The 21761-nt window shown below is 41.7% G+C and overlaps 3 protein-coding genes across 3 annotated transcripts; 1 reads left to right on the top strand and 2 right to left on the bottom strand.

Annotated features, from left to right (window-relative positions):
* Positions 1-2613: 2613 nt before the first annotated feature.
* On the bottom strand, positions 2614-5076 carry LOC108115961 (putative odorant receptor 98b). Its single transcript, XM_017227598.2, has 4 exons — positions 4663-5076; positions 4197-4383; positions 3539-4145; positions 2614-2664 (listed from the first exon to the last, which is right to left on the bottom strand). Exons 1-4 carry the CDS (start codon positions 5036-5038, stop codon positions 2614-2616), a joined length of 1221 nt encoding a protein of 406 aa, XP_017083087.1. The 5' UTR covers positions 5039-5076.
* A 6895-nt stretch (positions 5077-11971) lies between these two features.
* On the bottom strand, positions 11972-17286 carry LOC108116050 (peptidyl-prolyl cis-trans isomerase G). Its single transcript, XM_017227749.2, has 8 exons — positions 16890-17286; positions 15805-15892; positions 15058-15087; positions 14860-14999; positions 14656-14800; positions 14462-14588; positions 14203-14397; positions 11972-14142 (listed from the first exon to the last, which is right to left on the bottom strand). Exons 1-8 carry the CDS (start codon positions 17191-17193, stop codon positions 12127-12129), a joined length of 3045 nt encoding a protein of 1014 aa, XP_017083238.2. The 5' UTR covers positions 17194-17286; the 3' UTR covers positions 11972-12126.
* Positions 17287-18092: 806 nt separating this feature from the next.
* LOC108116077 (glutamine--fructose-6-phosphate aminotransferase [isomerizing] 2) lies at positions 18093-21010 on the top strand. Its single transcript, XM_017227795.2, has 2 exons — positions 18093-20052; positions 20362-21010. The coding sequence occupies exons 1-2, from the start codon at positions 18376-18378 to the stop codon at positions 20734-20736; spliced, it is 2052 nt and encodes a 683-aa protein (XP_017083284.1). The 5' UTR covers positions 18093-18375; the 3' UTR covers positions 20737-21010.
* The last annotated feature ends 751 nt before the right edge of the window (positions 21011-21761 follow it).

Here is a 21761-nt window from a genome sequence, read left to right as displayed (position 1 = left end):
AATGAAACTAAGAAAGAGCAATTTTCCGAGTGTGGTCACTCTCCGAGCAGCCTGACTTGCGAGTTGCAGCAACAAAAGTGGGAGCAAGGACAGCTCGGCACCGGACAACAGCTCCAGGATGTGTGTATGTTGGCAGTAAGGTATATATAGCACAGATATAGGATGGCTGGTTCGGTGAGTCGGGGCCATTGCAGACGAATTAATTAAAAATTCCGAAAATATCCGGTTAGCTCTTTATAACAATTTCGTATACAATGCCGAACTCATGCTGCATTCGACAAAAAGTCGTTCGCCCACCTTTGTGTGTTGTCTTTTATGAGTGTATGTGTGTGTTGGTGTGTCGATGTGGGTGTGCATCCTGCAAAGGAACTTTAACACAGGAGAAATTTTAAACTTGCCATGGTGATTTGCTTGCAGGCGCCTCAAGATGGCTTCATCTATCTGGCCGACAGCCATTCAAACTATTTTCGTTTCGGCCGTTTACCAGGCAATCTACATAAATGAATTCATTTGCCTTTCATATACATATGCATATATGCACAATAGAATGCACTGTGTACGGGTCGTATACGCAATATTTGATATTTATGCTCTAATTGAGGGTACAACCCGGACCTGAACTTGGCTTAAAGTCGTGTTTGTTCACAGAAATAATTGCTGTTGCCTTCAAAAAATAAAAATAAAGTTATTTCAGCATCGAATATAAGAGAAAAATCATCTTGGGCAAAGTAAAAGCGGAAAATGTAAACGTCCGACGAAAAGGGAGCAGAATTCGGTTGGGTCGAATGGCCATTTGGCAATAAAAAATGACCGGAATGCTCGTTAAAACTAAAAACAATTGACCACATAAATTAGCAGCATTAAAATACCAAAAGGCAGGAGGCCCAAAAAAGGCCGGAAGGAAGTGCGAACGATTGATTCAATTAATTGCCAAATTAAAAAGGGAGAATTTCATTGGCAGAAAGGAAGCAAGCAAAAGGAAAATGAAGGGAAATGAATGAAAGCGACGATGTTATGACAATGTTAGAAAACCAAAAAATAATAAATGATGAGAGGGGGTAAGAGAGATGGGAAATGAGGGACAAGAGGCAGCAACCGATCTGGGCTGACACAAAGCGACAGGCGCCGGGGGCCTCACTGGCACAATTGAATTTATTATGGCATTTCAACTGGGAGAGCGTCAATTGAATGAAAGTGGACCAAAGCCCACCCACCGACCTTTCGCCCCCCGAAGCACACACTGAAAGAGAGAGAGAGGAAGAAAGCCGGGGAAAGCTCTGTTGCAATAGCATCATTATTGGACTAAACCGAAACTATTTGCCTCAATGGGCCACAAAGCGCCACACGACACGCCAAAGGACACAGAGCGGAGAATCAAACTGAAAGAGGGAGAAGGCACACACAGACATACAGACAACTAGAACTGCAGAAAGGACATGGACATGGACGAACCCACATCGCCGGCGAGATAGTCCAATGCCCTCGGGGTATATTTTTCGCCACTTTCGCCATGGCCAAAAGTGTTGACTGTCTTTGATTTTGTTTGTCTGCCTGTTTGGCTGGCCAACTTTGAGCCTCGGTGGACCGACCAGACTTTTTCTCGGGGGACTGGGCTAACACCAGCAATTACACACAGTTTTGTCAATCGGGCGAAAGTTCGGAGTACGGCGCATAATCAGCGAATGAATCATAAACCAGATGGCTGATTCACTCATTACAGCTTGTAAGTTTTATCCTGATGTAATTACACAAAAAGAAAATGTCATATTAAATATGTCAATCCATTAGGTAATATAATTTATTAAAATTTTATCTTATCTGATATAAGCTTAAAATATTTTTCTACTAAAAGTTACTGTGAAATTCGCATAAATGTTTTTATTGTTTTCAACAAAGTTGTTGGCAAGTTTTGGCAAAACAATTTTGTTATGTGTAGAGCAGAGCCCGTTAGCAAACGCATTGTGGCTACAAACAAATTACAAAATCGGCTAAACTTAAGCCGCCGTGTTGCGTGCAGTTTATGACTAAAGCGCCGCCTGCGGATGCGCTGAAATCCCGGTCACTGCAATTGGCTTTTTCCGACCGCACTCACGTGCAGCATCCATACACATGCACACATACACACGCGGGATCACACATTTGGTGGACTGAAGGGTAAAGCGCGCCCTTCTATCGGCCAAAACAAAGTTAAATCGGCCAAATCCTTTGACCATGTCACACTTTTATACATAATCGTTCGACGAGCACGTGCAGACAACCGCAATGTTGTGCGAGGATGACAAAAAACAAAAAAAAATAATAAAAAAAAGGACAACAAAAACCGAACAGAAAAACAACAAAAGCAAATTACAGTGGCGGACAACGGACAACTGCAAATATTACGTATACGTGCGTTCAATGTCCTGATGGGGTTGAAAGCAAGGCCAATAATGCAAAATGCATTAACACAGGCCCAGCACTGGTTTTCCTGGTTTTCCATAGCAGTTATTGCCATTAACATGGCTTAATTAGCCAACTGGCTGTAACAACACCGGCTTAAAGCATAATTGTAAATATTTCCGGACTTAAAACAAACCAGAACAGCTCCCTGAATAATGAAAGTGCCCTGGGCAGCTAGGCCAGCGACCTGAGAAGCGTTACATAGGATAAAGCAGTGCGCACAATCTGTGGATGGAAAATGGAAATGCATTAAAGTTTCTTCTCATTCTTTAAAAATAATGTATATCGTAATATTAAAAAGTCTATGGCTTTGTACAGAACATGACAATATTTTAATCGGGTTTATACCCCATAACTTAGTCAAAACACGACGCACAGCTAAAATAAAAACTGTTTTCAGCAGCTATTGACCAATACTTGCAAACCTGATCATTTGTTTTTTGATTTTGGGAATTTTAATTTTTGGCTAAATTTTGTATTTTTTGTAAGGGGTTACATCATCAAATTTTTCAAAAAGTGCCAAAAATATGACATTTTGAGGTGGGAACACAGATTTACTGGAAATTAAAAAACAAACTCATCGAGGTATGACATTCCATATTCGGACCATTATTTGCATAGTTATAGGCATAATACTCTCACTTTGATGAAGAAAATGGGAGAAGCCAATTACCTCATTTTTGGTAAGGGATACTATCATTAAATTTGCGAAAAATGGCGAAAATTTTAGTTTTTTAGATGTGAATGCAGTTTGGCTGAAATTTTAATTACGAATTCAACGAGTTCAAACATTCCATATTCGGACAATTTTTGGCTTCGTTATGGCAACACTCCTGATTATTTTGACGCTAAAATCAGGATTTTGACTTTTGACAGAAAATGATTATACCTATAACTTAGTCAAAACAAAACTCACAGCTAAAAGAATGACTGTTTTGTGAAGCTATTGACGAAAACTTTCGACCTTATCACCCACTCATTGCAAATTTTTAAGAAATAAACTACAAACTAAACGAGGTAGGACATTTCATTTACGGTCGAAATACTGATTATTTTGGGCGTTGAAGGGGTAACTCGAAAGAAATTAAACAAATCATACCATGACAAGGGTCTGCCGATTGGCTTCGAAAAAGTAGCCATCGATGGGACATCCTCTTCTCGCACGCATCATGGCAATCATCAAAGACCTCTGAAGCTGGCAGTTTTCCTGTAGAAGAGGAAGCCAATTGCTCTCGTATATGGCCTGGCCAAATAGTTGGCTCTCCGTATTAACCATCGATCCACAGAAGCAGTATATAGAAACCTGGCTGATAATGGCTGCTGTAAAAGCAGCGTAGAAAAGCATTGCTGGCTGTAAGATATTGGCAGATAGTTGGTAAGACAGGACACACAAATGCAAAGAGGCAGCCACGAATTGGGCGAAGATAAGTGGCCTGAAGTATCCATTGAGGGAATGTCCCAGTTCCAAACACTCTTCATATAGCTGAAATATGTGCACCAGGTTCTCACGGGTCTCCTCAGGACTTCTGCCGCCAAAATGGAGCATTTTGTAGCGGGCAATCTTAAACAGGGCACAAAGGTTATGGGTAAGTGAACAAAACAGGGTGTCCACGCAAACTGTAGGCAATGCCACGCCCACAGCAGCACTCACATTCCATAAATAAGATATAATGTAGTTAGAGACATGCGTATTATCCCAAGGATATCTGAAAATTAATGAGTATTATTCTGGATTTACTGGAGTATGCATTTCTTACACACTGGGAAAAGGTAAATCCGGCTGGAGTTGATCTGTTCGATAGTAGCTTATTAACATGGATAAAGGCGACATCAGGCAGGCTGAAAGACCAGCTGTCATAAAACAGTAGCAATATAAGGCAGTAACAAACTGATCACGCCGGTTTTCCTTGTTAATAATTACTTCACAATCCGCTAACTTGGCTTCTGTAATACAAAAAGTAGATCTTTAATGAGGGAAATATGTTTAATTGCTTTCAAAGTGAAACCCTCCTCAATGTTTGTGTTTCTAGAAAGGTGCATAAAAGTATGCTACAATATAACTCAAAGTGTCGCTTAAAACGAGAGTCCTTAGAAATCGTTTCTGTTGACATCTTTATAAGAAATTTAAAATGGGAATGGTTTTCGTAATGCTCATAATTAAAGCAAAAAGCTGAATAGTTATTGATATCACAATCCAGTTACTGATTTTTTATAACAGCTCACCTCTTTCCAGGATGCTGTGAAACTTCTGTATTAGAAACCTAAACTCCTCGTAAAGCCAAAGAAAAACCCCGATCTTGCAGAGGGCCAACAAATCAACAAGAACCGAGCAGAGTGTGTCAGTTAGATGCTCCACATTTTGGATATTTTGCAGACCAAATCCGATAGTCAGAGGCAAAAAAGTCGCCACCGAAAGGATGCAGCAGATGGTCCTCCAGGGATATCGACGTCTGACATCCTGGTCGTGCAACAATTCCAGACCCAGAAGGCGAAAGAAAATTGACTGCAGTCGAAGAAACTTGTCCGTCAACATGTCTAGCTGAATAAGCAAGGAAAAGTGAATAAATTCCTTTATGGGAGACTGAAAAGTGCAGCTCATTAACGGCTAAGTAAAATCAATAAACCCATTAAAGCAAGTAACCTTCAGGGGTATTTATTATTTAAATTTAAGTGCTAGACCTTCGACCTTTTTAAGCTGGGAACTAAAGTGGCGGTTGCAAAAGTGTCCTTCTCTCTGGAGAATTTTGAATGCATCAGCATGCAGATTTGTGTAAGACCAGGCCAGTGCTGGCTGGGCCAAAGCAGTCTTTTGACCCTATGATGTTTGCACAATAAATTATACTTAATTAAAAACAATTAAAAGCAAATTCCAATTGCAGCCGTCAAGCAGCTCGGCCTGTGGTGCCGCAAACAAATCTCTGAGCCACTGCAAATATTTGGCAGCAATGCAATGCAATGCAATGCTAAGCAAAAACTAAAACAAATCCTAGCTGCATTTCAAATGTGAAAACTTTTGTTTGCCTCGGCTCCAGCCCCGCTCTCGCTCCTATCTCCTCCGGTTTCGAATTGTATGCTGCCGTTTTCGGATTCATCTAACATTTCAGGGTTTTAATTACTGTTAAGCCCGAGACTTTTACCGGGTATCGTATTGGTATTGTTGTCGTGGTCAAAGATCACAGCCCAACAGCAACTGCATGTAGAACTGCTCCAGATTTGCCAGATGGCAAAGTTTGGCCATCGTTTGGTCGGATAATTTAGCTTTCGAAAATAAATTAATGCAATTACATGCCCGGCAAATGGCTGGCAACTTAAGACCAGGTCTAAGTGGAGTCATAAAGTACACACACAAATTGAGTTCAGAACAAATGCCACAGACTTTGCACCGACAGCATTATTAATTCGAATGTGTGAATGGCAAAGTGAGCGAATCAGAGGTTTCTGCCTCTGATTCTATTTACTCAATTATTAACCGTCACAGTTTTTGAGCCCAGCACCAGAGCCAGAGTAATTAATTAAAAAATTTCACCTGGAGAATTGGTGGCAATTCCCTCGAGAACGAACAACTTTGGCCTAGGCACATAAAACAAACATTGACACACTGACCAGGCACCACGAAAGCCCACGAAAATGGAGTTTATATATTTTTAGTAAAGCAAAACTTGCTCGAAACTCAGTTGGCAGCTGACAGAAGGAGGGAAATGGAAAACCTTCTGGAGGTGGGCGACTTTTGTGGGTGGTGGCCGAAAAACTGTTGAAGAAGTTTTTCTTATTCCTGGCATTGTTATTACCACGTTGATGCTGTTGCCATGCCAGCAGCAGCCTCTTAACGAAACTCGAATTTCCTTCTTGAGGAGGCGTGAAATATTCGACTTAAGAACTCCGAAGAATTATAATACTTGAGCCAAAGTCACTTGATAACTATTGTTCAGGTCTTAACACTTATCAGTTCATTTGTTTTGAGGTAAAAAATCGAAATGAAAGGGCTGCAGTACGGATACAATAGAGTATTTGGAAGGTGGCGTTGAAGAAAGCAATGGGCTGCTCAAGTTGAAATACTTTCCCATTTAGTTGTTGCACTGCCCGGACAGCAGTTGAATCCAAAATGAAATACTTGATTTCAGCCTCCATGGGATTTTGCCTGCAACTCCGGAGGAGCGAAAACTTTGCCGCTCTCGCAGGAAGTCAACTTGGCAGGGGACGACTCCGGCTCCGACTGCGACTAAAACGAAAGCCTGCGAAGAAGCAGTTTGCTTAAAATGTTTAGTGGAAAGTGTTTTAAAATACATTAAAAAGTTCACGGCTGCCCTGGCACGCATTGAATTTATGCGAATTTGGTGAACTCCTTGAGTGGAAACTTTTTGCATTTGCTAGCGCGCCGCCCGCCCAATCAACTTAAATATTTGTTTAGCTCAAGTACTTTCGTGGTAGTATCATTCCTCCTTCCCATCTTCCACTGAATCTGTATATCATTCCACTCCACCTTTGTCGGGGCATCGAGCAGGATCGTACTTAGACAGTTGTAATTAATGCCCCCAAACCAGTGGTTTTCCCCCGGCAATAAGCTCAGTATCTCCGATGGTAACCATATCCCCTGCTTGTCGGATGATTTTTCGCCTTGAGCGTGTTTTCATATTTGCTCCTGTCATCATTTAATGAGAGATATTTTATTTTCCGTCTCATATTTATTGGAATATCTCTGGGGTTGGGGAACCCATTTTCCGATATTTACGTGGGCTGCCTGCCTCCACTTTCGAGAGGTCCTCTCGACTTTCAATACCTGTAAATGCGGTTGTGTGTGTGCTTCTGTTTATATGGCCCGATTCGATACGCTCGGGGAAAACTGTCGAATTTGCAAATGACGAAGCCCTATTTAGATCTCGAAGCACTTTTGTCTAGGCCCCCACGAAAACCGAGGCAAATGGAAAAGTATTTTTGCAAAACAAACAAGTCCCAAGTAATTTGTTTTTCTCCCTTCATCACGAAAACCATTTTCGTGGGAAAACAGGCCATCCATCGCCTCCAACCCGAATGTAAATGGTTCATTTTTTCAATTTTTTTTTCTGTTTACTACGTTTGTTTTTTGCCGGGGCTAATTTGCGAAAGCTGATGCAACTGTTGAAATAAGGAAATTACATTAACGCCAGTCATTTTTGCGATTGCCGTGTTTCATTAATAACAAACGCTTGTAAATAATTGTAACAACTACAGCCACAACTATGCTATAAGTCAATTAAAAATGGTGGACAAAACGGAAAACTATCCATGTTTTAAATACTCTTCAGAATAAAAACAAAAGTGGCCAAAGAACGTTTGATTTTGTGGGAATAAATGAAATTGAATTTGAGGATATGAATTGAAAACACAATTTGACACTTTTTTATGACTTATTTTATTTCATTTTCATTTCATATTTCATACATTTTCTTCATTTTTGAACAATTTAATAATATGCGTTTTCCACCATATTGGGCTTAAAATCAGATTGCGCTGTTTTTAAATTATGACCGCGATATGCCACCTATCAGCTCTCAGTTGCAATTGCGAATATTATTTGTATATCCTGTCGATAGAGTGGAGGAGCTACGCATGAAAGGGTATAAAACGCATTTAAATTAATAATCAATTTAAAATACAATCGCTTACTGGTTGATTGAGGTGGAATGCGGGCCAGCGACATCAAAACAAATGAGAAAAGGAATTTCATATTGAATTAATGCAACTAATGAATATAGCTCGTGCTGTTCATGGCTGATGTTTTCAACATCATCCACATCAGATCCCGACGAACAACGACCGATATCGATAAAAAAAACAAGAGGAGTTTAATTTAATTTGTGCCAGAGCGTCGCTCATGGACATCGGACATCGGACACAGACATGGACATGGAAAATTGTATTAATCAGGCAAATAAGTGTTCGCTTTATTTTATGAATAATTAAAAAATATTTATTGCTCTGCCTGCGGCCGAATGCTGATGAACTACCATGGCCAGCGGCAAATTGACTTTCCGTTTGCCCACTTGAGGCACAATTGCATAATCAAATCCACAACTATTCAATTATGTTTGTGTCACTCCTCCGGTGACACACCGAGCACCGTGTGAGAATTATTCGGTCAAGACCCAATCAAAGCCGAGTTTAATTGAATTTCCTTTAATGAATATCAATATCGAATATTCGGCTCAAACTCGATTTAATTTATATCTGTATAGCCCATGACCAAAACCAAAACAATCCCCCATCATTCTCCATTGACCAGCCAACCAAATGGAGCCATCAACGGGCCACGACTGAAGCGAAGCCCCACAGAACGATGCTCGAATCGAGTTTCCAGGGAACGAAATGGAAACAGGACATGCGCCTGGGAAGCTCCTGTTTCATTCCCATTATACTTTTCTCTTTGGAAAATTCTAAGAGCATTTTCCTTATCACAAACATGAATTAAGAGGGAAACATGGCCAGCAATTAGACATCTGTCAGTGTGTTGACCCAGGAAACACTCGAAGAATTCCCGACAGCAGCTGAGGCACTCCATCATCCCCAGGACACTGCCATTCCTCCCCAGAGCCAGGACGGAGGAACTTCACACGGTTTTTGATGACCATAATGACAACAATTAAATATAAATCACCGTCGAGGAACAACATGCCAAGGATTTACCTTTGCCCCTCGCATCCTGCCCGCCATTCTCTCCCTTCCACATGCCACGACGACGACGCACGCATACAATTAGCTTTTATGGCCCGCGGGCCCAAAGGAAAATGGCGGCCATGGCCCTGGCCAATGGTAATTTGAAAATATGGTAATTATGAAGCGGCTTTGTATAAGGCAAAAAAACAAAATAACAGAAAAAAAAATGTGGATAGAGAGAGCGGAATGAAAACAGCCAAGCCAGAAGACCTCTGACACCGCCACAGTGTCTGTTCTAATTAGGCGCACATAAATTGCACCACAAACAGGGAGGAACAACAACAGCCACCAGCAACAAATCCTAAATAACAATTAAAACAATTTTCAAGATTAAAAACACCTTACAGCCAATGCTTTAATATTTTAATTAAAAATTCCTTAGCCTCCACAGAGCGAGGTGTTGGCAGAAGTAGAAGTCGAAGTGGGAGGAGAAGTGGCAGTGGCACCCCCTTCCATCCTCAAAAGCCCCTTGAGCGAATGAGTGGTCGAGTGTTCCCTGAATGGTCTCTGGAGGCCTATGACTTTGAATTATTGCACGGCGAGTCATAAATTAAGTGCGTGGCCCTCCTGACCCGCTGCGAATGCTGTTGGTCGTAGTGAGAGTGTGGCATGTTTGGGGCCAGTTGTCGATGGTGGCAGGTGGCCAATCAAGCACCTGCATCCTATTAAGTGGTTTTTAAGAGCATATTTATAATTTGAAAAATGTTTTTGTTTTCAATTTTCAGTTTTTAAATTATAAGACTTTACATTTTAGATCGCTCTAATCTCTGCTATCATTTCTTTATTTCAGTTTCCTAAGGGCCTAAAATTATTCGACCACAACCAGCTCAGAGGGTTAATGTAGAAAGATGACATATTTAAAATTATATATTATTAATTTAATAAAAAATCAAATAAATTGAAAACTAATAAATAACAACAGAACGTTGATTTGTTTTTAGCTCTTTTGTTTATATTTTTTTGCTACTTTTCTAGATTATAAATAGTTTTTCCACCTGTCATTGTTATGATTTAGTTGCGGTTCATTTATTTATTTATAATCAATTTAATGAATGACGAGATTTATTCAACAATAAACTATATGATAAGAAAATAAACACTGTTTTTGTTTAGCTATAAAAACCTGTTGCTGTTTTTTGCCATCTTTATCGCTGCTCTTTCCACCAAAATATTCCACTAACTGAATTTGAGGACTGAAATCGGTGGGCGGAGAAGGATTTCGGGGGACCTTTAGACCTTCATAAATAAATGCGCCAAGTTTTTCGTGAGGAGTTGAATCCTTTACATGGTTCGAAAGAGAACGAGATGGAGATGGGGAGTGGCACTTCTCAAGTCGCTGTTGTGGCCGTGCAATCAAATTCAGACATTTGGAGACTCTCTCACCGCCCACTTGCGTTGCTTAAGTGTCGTAAAGTCCTGCCAAGGATTCAAAGGGAAGAGGTTGAGCCGAGGAGGGCAGAGGGAGTGTGGGTGCAAGGACAACAACAAGTGCGGCTTTTATGATTTATGCAACTATCGCCTGCAGCCAAATTGTGGGTGGGGCAGGACTCCAGGAGAGCCATTGCCGAAATCCTTGAGAGAGCCGCTCGAGGCGCGTAAATTCTTTTCTTGCTCGCCTCGTTTTCTTTTCTTTTTTATATATTTTTTTTTTATTTTTTTGGACATACGTCTCAGACTAAGCGGCTCGTGGGGAATGTGGGGATGGGAGTGGGAAAAGCGCTTCAAATTGTGCAATTTTTATGGACGCAGTGGGTGGCAGGAGGCGGCATTCATGAATAAAAGATTTTCCGATTCACCCCGGCACCAAAACCAACCGTCACCTCCTCCTGTCGCCCAATTTATTATGCTGTTGGCCTTGCCGAGTGCAAATAATAAGCAGCAAGTGCACAGCCACGCCCACACAATTGTCGAGTGTAGAGGCGGCTAAGGCGGGCATAGAGAAGGTGTGGCACTAAAGGAGGAGAGGCTCCAAAGGCGGAAAGCCTGGAAAATTAGCAAAGCAAACGCTCGGCTGCAGTTTACTTGCCATTTAAGCGCCGCACTCGACAGCTGTGTTTGTCAGTGGCACTTGCAACCAGCAACTAGGCAGCAAGAACAACAACTAGCTAAACGCAACACCAAGAACAACACCAGTAACTTGCAACCTGCAACCTACAAAAGGAGAAAAACAGCATTTTGTATATGCTGTTATATATTGAGGAAAATGTAGTAAATTTGACTGTTTTAGAGTTTTTCTTACTACTTTTAACTGTTAAAAATCTTTTCTACTAATGTAGAATGATTTTAATTAACTATTATTATTATTATTAAATTATAATTCTGAAACATGTATTTGTAATAAATAGTTATATTTCATTAGCGAAAACCATTTTTTCAGTGCATATTTTTGTACCTACAACCTACAACGACAGCCTAAACAACCTAAAAGTTGCACTTGCAGTTTTATTATTTTTCTTCCTTAGCCATTGTTTGCCTCTCGAAACCAAAGGGTCGCTTTCGGCCTTAAGGAAATGCATATAAAATATAAGAATATTAGGCAAACACAGGGCAATTTGGTCAGAGGGTGTCTGCATGTAAGTTCCCTTGGCAATTAGAGAGTTCAAACAACGAGGAAAATTGCTATTCTGACAAATCCTCTCGGTAATTAAAAATATGTTGAAATTAATTTGTTTCAGGAATAACACTTTCAGGATCGTGAACAACTATTCAAATGAAATATGGACTTTCATTTATTGTAGTTATAGTAAAAAAGAAACAAATTCATAAAATGAATATTTTATATATAAAGCATATACTGAGAGAGCTGAAAAATCTTTTCAAAAATCAACAATTATTTGGAAACTACAGTGACGTTTACCTTTATTAAACGGACTCAGTTACAAAATTTCAGTGTCGAGATTTTTACATTCGCAATTTCGTGGAGAGGTTTGAAATTGGTGGAACAAAACTCGGTTTGCCGCTGTCTGGGATTTTCAGCTACTGTCTAGGATTCGTTCTTTAATCGGAATCGGAGCGCGCAGAGGATTTCTTGGATTTTTTATGCTTGCGCTTTTTGTCACGATGCCGATCCTCTGGACTGGATTCGCGCTTGCTCCTGGTGGGATTGGCATCGGTTTTGAACTCGCTTCCCGCAGGTGCATCGTTTCCTGATCCAACAGATTCCACACGATCCTCGTCCTGCAGTTTCTTTAGGGTCTCTGCTTTCAGGCGCTCCAGTTCGTTGAGCTCGCGGGTAGTGCGTTCCTTTTCCATGTCATCGTGGCGCTGCTTCTCCAATCGCCGTTCCTCCTCCTTGGCGATCTCATTGCGCATATGCTCCTTCATCAGCATCGCTGCCTCCGCACGCTTTTGCATCTTTTCGCGAGCCGCCTTTTCGCGAACATCGGCCATGGGCAGGGCAGAGGTCAGCTTAGGCAGCGGACTTCGCGAGCGGCGTCGACGGGAGCGACTGTTCGAAGGACTGCGACTGCGCGAAGAGCTATGCCGACGTCCGCGGCTCCGACTTCGTCTGTTTCCGGATGATTCACGGCGTCTTCTACCATCCGAATCTTGTCGCCTTCTACCGGATGAGTCCTGACGTCTTTTGGCAGGCGAATCATTGCGCCTTTTGTCAGGTGAATCCTTACGCTTTCTTTCCGGTGAATCCCTACGCCTTCTACTAGGTGAATCTTGTCTTTTGGCAAGGGAATCCTGTTGCTTTCTGTCGGCGGAATCACCACGCTTCTTGCCAGGCGATTCTTGGCGATCCTGCTTCTTGACAGGGGAATCTTCACGCTTTTTGTCTTCTGAGTCCTTTTTGCCTGCCGAATCCTGTCTTTTTACAGGAGAGCCCGGTTGCTTTGTTTCACAATCCCAGCGCTTTCTGCTCCGACTCTCTGCTTGCTTTTTAACCGGAGAATCCTCTCGCTTTTTGTCGGAAGATTCTCCTCTCTTTGTATTGGAAGAGTCTTTGCGCTTCCTTTCAGATGAATCCTCACGCTTCTTGTTTGAAGGAGCCTCTTGCTTTCTGTCGTTTGAATTCTCTCGCTTGATTTCCGGCGAATCCCACCGTTTTCGAACTGACGACTCCTCGTGTTTTTTCTCCGGTGAAACGTGACGCTTCCTACTCTGTGACTCCAAACGATTCCTTCCTGGCGACAGTTGGCGTTTGTTATTCGGTGAATCCTGCCTACGTCCTTGGCTTCGGGAACGCTGCTGACGACGGCGTTCTCCACTAGGAGAGCCCCTTCCTCTGACTGGTGACAGAGGAAAACGATTACGGTATTCACCCGAACGCGAACGGCGTCGACGGTCCCTGTCCCTATCCGCAAAAGGATTGCGACGGTTACCACGATTAAACTGATTTTGATTCTGGTTCTGGTTAAAATTTTGTCCAGGACGCCTGGCGGGTGAACGTTGCTGGCGACGAGGAGGCGAATTCCGACGAGGGCTCCGAGACAGACTTCGCTTTGATTTGGCTGTCTCATCGGGCCTACGATCATCGCGTTTTAAATTACGATCTTTGCTGGTGGAGGACACCACTTTGATATCCAGCTTGCTGGTTGGTTTCACCTTAGGCTGCTCCCGTTCCTCGTCCTCGGACTCAGCTTCCGATTCAGTCTGCTGTTCGTAGTCTAACGCATTCATGTCCATTGATTTGCGACGCTTAACAGGAGACACATCCTTCGGAATATCTTTCTCGATGGCTTTCTCCTTCTCCTTATTCTTAGGCTTGCCGCGCTCTGTTATCTCTTTGGACTTGTTTCTATGAACCGGAGATAATTTATCGGGCGTCACTTTGCCACCGTAAGTGCTGGCATGGGATAGCTCGAAGAACGACTGTTTCGGATTTTTGGAGGCCTCCTCGTGGCGACGCTTTCGCTCATTTTCCCGCCGCTTCACTTCCTCCTCGCGCATCTTGGTCTCCTCCTCAATGCGCTCCAAATCGGAAAGCTTAATAGTGCGCTTTTGGGCATGTTTCCAGTGGGGTGGCGTAGTGCTCCGCGATCGACTGCGTGAAGGCGTTCGAAAACGCTGAAAAAAGTGTTTAGTTTTATAAATGATATGATGTAGTATTGGAGTTTATAAACTTACAAACACACCGCGACCTTTTACAATGCGTCCACTGCGTGATGTGGGTTGTGCCTGTTTCTTTGACCATCCAAAGTTATTTCGGTTTCGGTCTCTGTCCTGATCTCTGCCTCGATCGCGATCTTGTGCTCGATCACCACGATCGTCGCGGCCGCGAGACCTTGATCTCTCTGAACGCATTAAAAATTTATTTGACACCTAAAGTAAAATACAAATATTATGATTATGTTGGAAAATGAAAATGAATTATAAATTGGTTTACCTCTGGTATCTCGTTAGGATCTATTTTGGTAATTGTTGCCAGTGGATGAATCTCGCCCTCCTCGTGGTCCGCGTGACCATCTGGTGGATTCTGATCATGCTTTCCATTTCCACGTCTGGTATCATTGCTGTACAAGCCAATCAAATGATATGACAAATATTAAATACACATCAAATCCTTCATTAAACACGTACTCTTCACTATCGCTGGACTTTGTCTCCTTGCGGCTCCTTTTCTTCTTTTTGTCTTTTCGCTCGGCCTTAACCTCCGCTTCACTTTCATCGCTGTTTGATTCATCTGTGGCCGTGGACCGCCTCTTACGCTTCTTTTCCTTTTTGGCTAAGTAACAAAAAAGATAGTATTACAAAAGTGATCAACGGAATACAGTCTAATCGTACCCTTTGTCTGTCTAACTAGTTCGCCGCAGTTGGCTATGGCTGCATCCTGCAAAGGCCGCGAGTTCCGATCGATGGGTAGATCCTCCAATTGTCGCACCAACTCCTGACCGGATATAACTTGACCGAATACAACATGGATACTGCAAGGAAAATAAAGTTTACTTTGCGATCTGTTTAGCAGTTTAGGTGAATACATACTTGTCCAAATGTGGCGCAGGCTGTGTTGTACTACAATGAGAAACAGAAGAAGAGAAAAATATTCTTTACACTTTGGCTAACTGGTTGTTGGGCTGCAGTAGGCAGTTGTAGTTGAAATCGATGTTGTTGGTTCAGCTGTGGTTGTTGCTGTTGTTGTGGAGGTGGTTGGTGGATACAATGTCATGTGCAACAAAGTTAAAAGGATTACAAGGTGTAGCAGAGGTGGCACAAAGGATATTGGCCAGCCACCAACCACAAGCGCTGCTGCAGTTGGCCACGACCAACGTGGTTGAATGAATCTCACTAGATCAACGTCATCTGGCAGATCCAGCCTAGAGATCCAGATCCAAATCAAGGTATCGGTAAAGATCCAGGTCGTTTGAGAGCCGAGATAAGGAGAGACACAGAGACCGAAGACCAAAAGACCAGGGGGCAGAAAGACTAGCGCCGTCTTTCACTTGGCTTGTGGATCCACAGACCAAATGCACATGGGTTGGTGTATGGCAGTGGTGCATCAGCCGGCTGAAGGCAGATGCATCTGTCCGCTGGTCAGTGGAGCGCTAGTACATTCTACTGCCCACGAGCTTAGGCTAAATGGCAATAGATTAATGAACAACAACAGACGTTTAAATATAGATACAAAATAAGGAGAGTTTAAGCTGAATGCCTGGAATAGAATGGAAACTACATTTACGGCGGGGTCAGCACGGACTCTGCCGGTTACGGCTCTCGGTTGAGAGCACTTACATAAAGAACTGGGAGCCATTGGTGTTCTTGCCGCGGTTGGCCATCGACAGAAGGAAAGGGCGATCGTGCTTCTTATCAAAGCATTCATCTAAAATAAGAAGAATGATTATTATTATTAAGTTTACGTCCATAGGGTTTAATTTTTCAGCCTAAAGTAGTAGTTGAAGGTCTTAAACTTTTAAGAACCTTTAAAATCTTATCGTATTTTAGTTAACACCTGGAAAATATAACATTTATGACATGCTTGTGACATTTTTTATGTGCACGACAATTTGAATTTTAATAGCTGTTTCTATTTGCACATTTGACCCATTTTATTGCCTTTATAGAAGTATTTTTAGCTGTATTCTCATGAATATCCACCTTTCTGACTTCTTTTTAATGGAAATATATGCCAAAACGTAAATTAAGTGACTTCAGGAAATGAGAATTTATTTTTGAATTTTCTCTGGGTGCAGTTTTAGTTTTTTTTTGCGCATGCAAATAAATAACAGTAAAGAGTTGTTCAAAGGTTTGTCCACAAATTATACATTTCAAATCTCTCGTTTAAAGTGGATGATTGTTAGGTAGTTTTAGATTTAATTAGTTTAATTGGCTGACAATTTTAGAATACTTCAAAAGGGGTATGACCTTTATAGACACAACAAAAGTGGCTTATTAAACACTAGAAACCACTTTTAAAAGGTTTTATACTATATTTAGTTTATATTTTGCGGTTAACTTTATCATATGATTTTAGGGAAAACCATATTTGAAAATTATCAGTGAGCTTATAGCTGTAAGTGTTAAAGTAGAGTTAAATGTCCATTATTATAATCTGATTTACTGTAAATCTGAATTATATGTGTGTATGCAGTTTCTTTTAATATAAAAAAGCTATAAAAATAAATAAACATCTGTACAATAAACATTATCTAGACCCACTTAAAAACCTCTTCCCATTCTGACTGTGTATTTTGTTTTGTTTAGAGTTCTTCTTATCAGATAACCACTGTATTGATTTTTTTCCACCACAAACAAACGGTACATGTTTTTATGTATGTCATTGAAAATATGTATGTATTGCGTCGGGACATGGAACTCACCCTCGAATGTTCCGCCGTAGATGGACTCTCCGCCGGTGCCATTTCCTGCGGAGAAGTCGCCTGCCTGGACCATGAAATCTTTGACTACGCGATGGAATATCACCCCCTTGTAGTGGAGCTTCTTGCCGGTGACCATTCCTATTCCCTTTTCACCCGTGCACAGGGCCCGGAAATTTTCCGCCGTCTTCGGCGCCACATCGCTATAAAGCTCGAAAACAATGCGGCCCACTCCCAAACCGCCCAGTGAAATGTCAAAAAAGCATCGCGACCGCGTTGCATTCGCGTCGCGCTTGTTTACCGTCATAATTTTCGGCGGTTTTTATCACTAAATGCAATTTCAATACGTACTTTCTTCCCGTTTTCGCGTTGCACAATGTTGACGTTGCCAGATCGTCTCGAAATGCAAATTGTGAAGTGAGACCGTACGAGTGGCAATGAAAAATATCAAACTTAAAAAAATATACTATTTTAGTTCCTGTAACAGAATTTTTTTTATATATTATAAAATTATTATAAATCTAATACAATGCATACGTTAGAATTAGTACATTTTAAAATATTGTTTTTGAGTTTTTGCTTTCATTTGTTGTTTTTAGTTTGGAAATCGATTGATTTATAACGACTTCATTACTACCTGATTTTATATAGGATTATAGTACACTTCAAACGTCTTTTAATAAAAAAGTGGAAAAAAGATAAGTGAGTTTTAATTATTGTTAGTTATATGAAAAGCTTATAGGCAATTAATGCAAGTCATATAAAAATACTATGTTTAGTTCAAAGTATTAACCTAATAATTTATACATATTTGTAAGTTTTCTTTGGGTTTTTAATGTATGTATTACATATATACGTACTATGCAACTAATGTGGCTAAAAAAAATGTTCACTAGGACTATTGAAAGAACTTATTGTTCACCAAAAATGTAAAACATAACATAAAAATAATAAATAAACAAAACTGTTAATTGTAAAATAGAATCTTTGAGTACTATCTTAATTTATTGGATTGTCTAAATATAATGTGTGATTTATAGATGTGGCCCAATAAAAGCCTATCTATATTTGAAGTTCATAATATTTGATGTAAACACACATAAAAACCTCACACTTAGTCACGTGAATAAACAAATAAACTTTCACAGACACTAACGTTTTCCATCCCTCGCTCGGATACGGTCACATAAAAGCCAATGTTTACATGGTGACTCGCGGATGTGCAAATGTGTGGGTGTGAATGAGCGCGCAAGAGGTTCAAGTGTGAGTGCGAGCGGGAGAGCGAGGCGAAGACGTGTTCTTTTGGGCAAAAGCAAATAATTTGTTTTATCAGAGAAAAACAAAAAAATTCCAGCCAGTGTCGCGATAAAAACACGACAAACGCATTGCAGCGGCCTCAGAAGCAAAATATCAGCCTCAGCTGACCGAAAAGTTAACATTGCGACGTGGAAATTCACGAATCACCCGAGGAAAGCAACAGAATTTCAGAATGTGTGGCATATTCGCTTACTTAAATTACTTGACGCCTAAATCGCGTCAAGAAGTCTTGGATCTTCTGCTACAAGGATTGAAGAGATTGGAATACCGAGGATACGACTCCACAGGCATTGCCATTGATGCCCTGAATTCCGGGGATGCACAGTCCATACTCCTGGTAAAAAGAACCGGGAAGGTCAAGGTCCTGGAGGATGCGGTGGCGGAGGTTTGTCTGGGTCAAGACTACTCCCTGCCCATAGACACCCACATAGGTATTGCGCACACACGTTGGGCCACCCATGGTGTGCCCTCCGAGGTCAACTCACATCCCCAGAGATCCGACGAGGATAACAGTTTCGTGGTGGTCCACAATGGCATCATCACCAACTACAAGGATGTCAAGACCCTGCTGCAGAAGAGGGGATATGTCTTTGAATCCGATACGGATACGGAGGTGATTGCCAAACTTGTTCATCACCTGTGGCAACAACATCCTGGCTATACTTTCGGAGAGCTCGTGGAGCAAGCCATCCAACAACTGGAGGGTGCCTTTGCCATTGCCTTTAAGTCCAAGCATTTCCCAGGAGAATGTGTGGCTTCCAGGAGGGGATCCCCACTGCTTGTGGGCATCAAGGCCAAAACCAAGTTGGCCACGGATCATATACCTATCCTGTATGCCAAAGCCCATCGACCACATGGACAGCCACAACAGCAGTCTTTTCAAGTATTACCTCCCGGCGATGTTAGTGCCGAGTTTCTACCTCTTGAACGCAAGGAAGTCGAGTACTTCTTCGCCTCTGATGCCTCAGCCGTTATTGAGCACACTAACAGGGTAATTTACCTGGAGGATGATGATGTGGCTGCCGTGAAGAACGATGGCACCCTCAGCATTCATCGTCTAAATAAATCCTCCGATGATCCGCATGCCAGGGAGATCATCACCCTCAAGATGGAGATCCAGCAGATCATGAAGGGCAACTACGACTACTTCATGCTGAAGGAGATCTTCGAGCAACCGGAATCTGTCGTCAATACTATGCGAGGAAGAATGAGGTTCGATACTCAGAGCGTGGTTCTGGGTGGCATCAAGGAGTACATCCCGGAGATCAAGCGTTGTCGCCGCTTGATGCTCATAGCCTGTGGCACATCCTATCACAGTGCAGTGGCCACCAGGCAGCTGCTGGAGGAACTCACCGAATTACCTGTAATGGTAGAATTAGCCTCTGATTTTCTGGACAGGAATACTCCGATTTTTAGAGACGATGTGTGCTTCTTTATATCCCAATCTGGCGAGACAGCCGATACCCTAATGGCCCTAAGGTATTGCAAGCAGAGAGGTGCTCTCATAGTGGGCGTAACCAACACTGTGGGCAGTAGCATCTGCCGGGAATCGCACTGTGGTGTCCACATTAATGCTGGACCCGAAATTGGAGTAGCCTCTACCAAGGCCTACACTTCTCAGTTCATTTCGTTGGTTATGTTTGCTTTGGTCATGTCGGAGGATCGTTTGTCCCTGCAGCAGCGGCGGCTGGAGATCATCGATGGATTGTCCCAGCTGGACGAGCACATAAGGACCGTCTTGAAGTTGAACTCGCAGGTGCAGGAGTTGGCCAAGGAGCTATACCAGCACAAGTCTCTCCTGATCATGGGCAGGGGCTTCAATTTCGCCACCTGCTTGGAGGGAGCATTGGTAAGGAATAGCATATATAGATGTCATAAAATCAACTCTGATTTATTTATAGTTTATCATTTACAATTTTATAAGATCTTCGTGATAGAATTAGCCGGAAAATGACTGAGTCAACAATTCAATTGACTTGTTATCATTTCATTTCCTCCGTGCACTTCAATTTATAAGCTAAAGCTAATGTAATGATTAGATTGTATTGGTAGACGCCAATTTAGCTAATTTATGTGTTGACTTAAAAAGTTTGGTCGGCTTAATAGCTTTTTATTACCCTGCATTATTCATTCTAATCATACCAATTGTGGATTACAGAAAGTCAAGGAGCTGACGTACATGCACAGCGAGGGAATCCTGGCTGGAGAACTGAAACACGGACCATTGGCACTCGTGGACGACGAGATGCCCGTGCTGATGATCGTTCTGCGAGATCCGGTGTACACCAAGTGCATGAATGCCCTGCAACAGGTTACATCTCGCAAGGGCAGGCCGATCCTGATTTGCCAGGAAGGCGACAACGAGACGATGTCCTTCTCCACACGGTCGCTGCAGATTCCGAGGACCGTGGACTGCCTTCAAGGAGTTCTCACGGTGATTCCACTGCAGCTCCTTTCCTATCACATAGCCGTGCTTCGCGGGTGCGACGTGGACTGCCCCAGGAATCTGGCCAAGTCGGTGACCGTGGAGTAGGCACCACAACTACCTGGCACTGGCCGCAACAACAATTCCATTTTAGTATCTGCCTGAGAAAAAACAAAACCCTAGGACTTAAGTTGAAATTGTTTGGTATTTCCGGATTGAAAACCGATATTACTCCAATTAACCCGCTGTGCCCCTTCCGGCTGGAGCCGAATCTGTTAGCCCCTGCATTTTGTAGCCCGTACACTGACCCTTGTGTTGTGAACTCATTACTTTTTGTGAATGTGCAATTGAAATATAAATATTTCCAGATTTCCTTTAAAAATATGGCTTTTGTAATTTTGAATTGCATTTTTACCTATAAAAATGTTTTTATTGATTTTCATGTTTAATTTTAAAAAAAATATCAAATTTACAGTGGCTCCAAGCTTATTTCGTGCAAGAAAAAATCGAATTTTTAATTTGATACTGCTACTAAACCAGCAGAGGTATCAAAAAAATTTAAACGCAGTAATGTTAAGAATGTCGCATATTATTAAAATAATAACAAAAGTTTTTACTAATTTAAAAAACAAAAGAATTTTTCATACAAAAACTAAAAAATAAGGCCGCTCCGACGCACAAGCTTATTTCGTGCAAGCACTTTAAGGGTTAATAACTCTAAACTAGGACTTTTAAATCCATTTTTTTTCTTAATACTAGTAAAAAATATATTAACAAAAGCATATTTATAAGTTTTCGAGGCTGGGGGCACCCAAAAAATTACGGATTAACGAGGATTTTCAAACTATGGCGCCACGAATAATAGTCAATAGTTTGTTGAGCAAAGCGAATTAGTCCTTAAACATTTTAAGGATGGGAAAACCCAGGAAATGGTTGCCTCAAGCCCTAGTACAAACCCATACATAACCCAAACGCTTTTTACGAAAATCGGGTGGCAGAAAGGGGCGGTAATGCACCGAACAAAATTTTTAATGACCAGGAGGAGAGACGTATTGTCCCAAAAGTGAAGGAAAACCCCAAGCTATCGGCTCCAAAAATAGTTGAGGAGATCGAGAACGAAATGGGCAAAAAAT

Source organism: Drosophila eugracilis, unplaced genomic scaffold (genome assembly GCF_018153835.1).
Source record: "Drosophila eugracilis isolate 14026-0451.02 unplaced genomic scaffold, ASM1815383v1 contig_2159, whole genome shotgun sequence".
In the NCBI taxonomy this organism is placed as follows: domain Eukaryota; kingdom Metazoa; phylum Arthropoda; class Insecta; order Diptera; family Drosophilidae; genus Drosophila; species Drosophila eugracilis.
The sequence above is the reverse complement of the archived record's forward strand: the minus strand, read 5'-3'. Positions and strand labels throughout refer to the sequence as shown.